This window comes from Saccopteryx bilineata, chromosome 3 (genome assembly GCF_036850765.1).
Source record: "Saccopteryx bilineata isolate mSacBil1 chromosome 3, mSacBil1_pri_phased_curated, whole genome shotgun sequence".
Classification (NCBI taxonomy): Eukaryota; Metazoa; Chordata; class Mammalia; order Chiroptera; family Emballonuridae; genus Saccopteryx; species Saccopteryx bilineata.
In genome coordinates this window covers 186,537,415-186,543,414 of record NC_089492.1, presented here as the reverse complement: position 1 = coordinate 186,543,414, position 6,000 = coordinate 186,537,415, and the positions used below count along the sequence as shown (strand labels likewise).

At 38.5% G+C, this 6,000-nt stretch overlaps 1 protein-coding gene across 2 annotated transcripts in view; it reads right to left on the bottom strand.

Moving 5' to 3' along the window:
- Positions 1-265: 265 nt before the first annotated feature.
- Positions 266-6,000, bottom strand: part of NEDD9 (neural precursor cell expressed, developmentally down-regulated 9) — a 217,754-nt gene continuing 212,019 nt past the window's right edge. For both annotated transcript variants that reach the window (XM_066268387.1, XM_066268386.1), the window contains 2 exons: positions 5,122-5,211; positions 266-2,944 (listed from right to left, as the gene is read on the bottom strand). In XM_066268387.1, coding sequence (XP_066124484.1) covers positions 2,435-2,944; positions 5,122-5,211 — 600 coding nt within the window. In that variant the 3' untranslated portion in view covers positions 266-2,434. The remainder of the gene's footprint in view (positions 2,945-5,121; positions 5,212-6,000) is intronic.

The following is a 6,000-nucleotide window of genomic DNA, read 5'->3' as shown; positions in this document are numbered from 1 at the left end:
ATGTAAATAAAGGCTTTCTGGTAAAGAGAAGAAATCTTCCAGATATTTGGGTTTAGTAATGTACACAGATTCTAGAATTTTTTTCAAATGCAAATACACTCTGAAGTGAAACACACACACAAATTTACAACTTGATTTTCCTAAAATATTCCTATCTATAGTATCGATAAAATGACTTTCTGTATTAGGAGTGCAAAAATAAGCCTATATTTAATTCTATGTTAAGGAGAGAAATATAAAAACGAAAACCCAGTGTCTAGGAAAACACAGAGCTAAAAAATTTAATGATTTAAAATAGTTTCTACTTACAAGATAACAAAGAGAGTAATACAGATTGAACATTTTGGTTTTAAAAACATGAAATGTCACACCACTTAGAACAAGTCTGTCATCTAAAAAAATACACATTTACAATGAAATCTGCAAGAACACACTTATAAACTTGTTAAGAGTTGTCGATTTTCAGCAATCCTTTTCCTCCTCACACGTTTACTTGTCATATAACAATGCAACTTTTGACCCTCTTTGGGCAGAGCAGAACTTTTAGAACTACAACAGCAGTTGTTTGAAAAGCACCTTCTATGATACCATATTGAGATCATGCATTCTTTTAATGCATGTTCCAATGATTTGGTTGTTTAAAGCAAGCAATCAATCTTCAATCTTCATTTAGTCAAAGCAGACATTGCAAATAAAAATGTTTTCAAATAGACTAGAATAAAACCATTACATAAGAACTAGACCAGTGGTAGTCAACCTGGTCCCTACCGCCCACTAGTGGGCATTCCAGCTTTCATGGTGACGGTAGCAGAGTAACCAAAGTATATATAAATAAAGATAGATTTAACTATAGTAAGTTGTTTTACAAAGATTTATTCTGCCAAACTTAGTGAAAATCTGACATAAAGTACTTGGTAAGTAATTATTATTATATGTTTTAACTTGCTGTAACTCTGCTTTATAAATTTTATAAAGTAAAGTTACTTCCCTACTTTATAAATCACCATTACTGTGGGACCGGTGGGTGGTTAGAAAATTTTACTACTAACAGAGATACAAAAGTGGGCGGTAGGTATAAAAAGGTTGAATTACCCCTGAACTAGACTCAAAGACCACAGATAGTGTGCCTCTTGACTTGGTAATAGGTGAATATATTCTCTCAGCAGGCAGAAAGTATTTTATTGGCCCCATGATGAATTAGATGGCTTGTGGTGTGTCTCTGCTGTGCCAGCACCAGCAGATGCAAGGGGCAGATTGTGAAATGGATGCTGTGCTGAGTGGTGAGCTGGTGGTGGGCTCGGCACACAGAATTGTTGGATAGACAGAGTTGTAAAGATTAGATGGGCTCAGTATAGCTACTCTAAGTGTCAAGTCTAGCTATGCATTTTTTACCAAGGGTGCAAGATCAAGCAGTGAATTCTCTTAGAGTAGGATCTGGCGTGGTAGCTCTAAAGTTCAGGTGACCATGGAACTGGACAGTTTTATTCAGATAATGGGGGGAGGGTAGTAGCACCAAAGTGAATGCTGAAAGTCAGTAGGGTCTCTACTTATACCTGGCAGATGGAATCATCCTTCTTTTTGTGGATGATTGTAGTCTGATGTGTCTTTATAAATTCCTGCTGCAAATAATATGGCTTTTGCACACTTAAAAACATCATTTGGAAAACTTCATGGACAAGTCACTCATAAACACAGACAATTAAATAGCCTGGGGAAACACATGGTCTCCTTTTACTGTGACATCCTCTCAGTGTCGAAATAACCCAGTCCTAACTGGTGACTTGGCTTGCTAACCCACATCTCTTCTTGCTCTAGCACCTAAAATATTGGAGCTTAGAGCAACATACACTTCATGAAACTTTTTCTCTAAGAAGATTTTTTCAACCAGAAGTGAGATATTTTGCAATAATGTGCCCAAGATAGTCAATTTTGGAAGGGGTTTCAACAAAAGGACTTTATACCGTATTTGGGAGGTGAACACTTGCAAATATACTATGCTTCCCAGACATGGAAGTGATAGGCTCAGAATAAATTGCTAGTATATGTACAGCAATATTATAATCAGCTGGTATGTTTTCAAAAAATAAAAATGCAGCATTAGGAGGTGCTTTCTAAGGTGCTTCTTAATTCATGTATTTTAATGGAATGTATCAGATGAACAGCTACATACAAACACAAATACACAAGTACACAGACTCACATGGACAAATTCTGTGCAGTTTATGTCTTAGACGCTTATGTGTATACATTAGAACTACACAGAAAAGTTTCCCCTCTAGTTCCCTGAATTTCTGAATGTTGTCAAACCCATAAAAAGTTAAAATATTTCATTTTCATATAAAATATCTACAAAAATAGATAACATTTACAAAAATCAGATAGTATTTCCAGTTTTCCTTAGTAACCCACTCAGTCCCTTTTCCTCCCCTTCTTCTCAGAATGTGGCCATCTCCAGCAAAGAGCGCTTGAACAGCTGTGTGTTCCTGGACAACTCTGTCACTTGGTGCACCATTTCTTGCAAGGCTGTAGTGCTGGGGTAATGGAGAGCAGCCATCTTTGTTGTCATAACTATAGTCTTGAGCTGTTCGCAGAGCTGGTTGCTAGAGTTCATCACTTTGTTGCGAATGTCCTGGGCAGCCACCTGCCTGGTCAGTGTGTCTCCAATGAACACCAGTTTGTGTGCGCTTAGAATGACAAACTTGCTGTGTGCCACAAAGATCCGCGGGGGCTGGGCCGAGCTGACACAACTGAAGAGAGCGTCAATGGCACTGAGGAGGGAAATGTAATGGGTCTCACACTGGTCATAGTAGAAACAAAGCAACTGCCTGTCCTGAGCGCTTACGCTGCTGTTTGTGGTCGGGAGGCTCTGGGAGGGCTTCCACTTTGAGATGTCGTTCTCCACGGGCTTTGTAATTTCTTGTTCCAGCAACTGGAACTGACTTAGCTGCAAGGGGAAAAAACACAGATTTCATTTAGGGGAAGGCAGTGTGCTCTAATGGAAATTAATTTGGGCTTGTGGTTAAAAGATAGAGATTTTAATCCCAGGTGCTTGTGAGATGTGAGGTCTTGGTCAAGTTGCCTTGCTTTCCTAAATAATAAAATGTAGAAGTTGAGAAAGGTGAGCCCTCAGAAATCCTCCAGCTCTGACTTTCAATCATTGGATGTCTGACTTTCGATCATTGGATGATTGGCTTCCTCTGTTCTCAGACTGGGCAGTGTAGGGTGTAAATCCAGCTCTGTTAACCCACACCTTTGTGAAAGCTGAATGAAGTAATATTTATAAAGTGCTTAGAGTGGTTTTTGGTATATTGTAGGCTCTATGTGAATGTTTATTAAATGTTGAGTGTTTCAAGGGAAAATCAAATGTAGGCCTCTCTTTGTCAACTAAATGACAGTTTGCTCCTTCTGAAGGAAGGCCTTGACTCTGTCCTTCAAGATGCTTTGATAAATGACAACCCATGACCCATTGTTTGTATAAATGACAATCCATGACCCATTCCTACTCTTTCTGTCTAGATTTATAAATGTTATCTAGCACTATATGGAAGACTAATATGTATAACTACATGTACACTATGGAAAAAAACATCTCTAAAGAAATGTGAATGCTAATTGTGCATCATAACAGCTCCTCAGAGTTGCTGAAAGAAAAGGACATCACACAGAGTCAGACTCAGCGAGTGCTCACTTTCTTTCTTCCCTCATTACCATCTCCAGATGGTATATTACTTAAATTGCAATGATAACTTCCAGCTATTCCCCCCAAATCTTGGGAGAGACTTTCTTTCGCAGGTAAGGACTACTTGCAACCTAAGATTAGGACTCAGTCAATCTTTCACCTTGAGGTAGGGCCGAGTCAGAGCAGGGATAACCTCACCCAACTCCTTCACCGAGAAATACACAGTAGACTTTATTTTTCCATGGAATCTCTTTTCTTTTTAGGAATTACCATGGTTTTAAAGTTACCTAAAGTTCAGCAGTCTTACTGGGCCAACATAAACAAAGACAAGGTGATGCTTCCAGACACTGACTTTATGTTTTTGCAACTATGTTCATAAATATATCATCTCGCTAGATGAGGGTTGATTCATTTTATAGAAAAGCAACTGAAGTTCAGGGAGGTTCAATGACTTGTCCAAGGACCCACAGTTAGTTAGTCAGAAATTAAGGATTAGAACTGTGGTTTCCAGAGTGCAGTGTGCATTTCATGTCTCTGTGTGCCATTGTATTTCAGCTTAAAAAAAGTTTATAAATCCTCAATTTGTGTCTTTTTCCTTTTATGCCCTTACCCTAGCAATGCCCATCATTATCTTCCCTGCTCAAGCTCAACTTTAAGTGAATCTGCCCTGCCCCAAGCCCTTAGTAATTGGACTTGGATATATCTTGAAAATATTGGATCCTGCCCTCTGACCCTTAGATTTGACCAAGAACAGCCAAGTCATAGGCTTACATTGTAGGGGAGCGATAGGTAGATAAATAGATATATAGCTAGAGATGATCCAATCAGATTCTTTTTTAGAAATCTGATGAACCACAATAGGAGTCAACTATTAGCTGAGGAGGCTGAGATGAAAAACCATCAATAGAAAGAGCTTGAGTAACCATTTACGGATTCTGTAAAGTTATAGGGGAGTTGAATGAGTAGATAGAAGAGGAAACTACAAGAAAATAGAGAAGAAGAAAGCAGGTCTGGAGGGCAGCAAAAGAAGTACAAGGAGAAAAAAAAATTCATAGTCTTAGTTCTCAATGGACTTAGTTATATCTTCATTTTCTGTTCCTAAATTTCCTTACTATGACCTTACTATATAACCTGCTTGCTTGGGCTAGCTTAGTGGGTCTTGCTCATTGAGATCAGCAGCCTTAACCCAAACAGTCCATAGATATGTTAGATGTACAGGCTTAGCCTGAAAAAATGCTGTTTGGATGCAATCCAGGTACAACAGCTGGATTAGTAAGATCATAAACCTTCTTTTTGTTCTTACCAGCTATTATATGCCTTGGAGCTTAATTATACCAAAGTGTGCTGGAAGGATCAAAATCATGATCTTTTGAAGTTATACCTTTCTTAATAAGCAGGAAATCTTTTCAGTACCAAGTGGTTTTTGTTCTGATTGAACTTACCTGATGATGTTCCAGCTGCATCTTGTTCTGTTTGATGATATTTTCTTTCTCCAACAGCTCTTTCTGTTGCCTTTCAAACTCCTCTTTACCCTATTATTTTTCAACATAAAGAAAACATTACATCAGCACTGAGATTCAGTTATGCTAACAATTTCATTGACAAATGCATAAATACTCTTTCATTTTTCACACCCTTGGTAATTTTCCACATGCCCAATTAGACCTCAGACAGGTGTGACGTAGTTCTTGATCAGACTTCCAGTCACTGTGTAAGTTAGGGCTACAAACTAAAATCCATTTCCATGTTGGGTGCTAGCCTCTACTGTTCCATTTTACCATTTTTGCGTGATCCCCATTAAGCCTCCTTGTCCAGTACTATTTCTCAGGTTTCTTTTCTAATAGATTATATGTGAATCCATTAACCTCCTAATCCAGGTCTAAATGTGGTCCACATTGCACTTCTAGTTTCTTTGCACTTTTTGATTCATCTACAACTCCACAGCATAACCATATTATGCAGAATTGGACAACCAGCCCTTTCCTCAGCACCAGGTGTGGCTCAATGCTTCCTTCCCCAGTCTCTTATACTCACAGGAATTATAGTTAAATAATCTTTGGCTCTCAGTAGTCAAATGCAAAGAATGGCAGAATAAGACAGTAAGGAAAATTCTAAATAATGGACCTTGGTAGAATGTCTTAAACTCCAAAAGTGAAAGGGCAAGTTGCCAGGATCCTAGGTCAATTTGGTGGAATTGCCACCTGGAAGAAGTGGACCAATTTTCCCTATGCAGGTTAAGTTCTAAGTAAATTGGCAAATGCCACGGTACATGTGAAATGAGGTTAAGTTTTCCATAGGTAATCACACGCACACACACACAT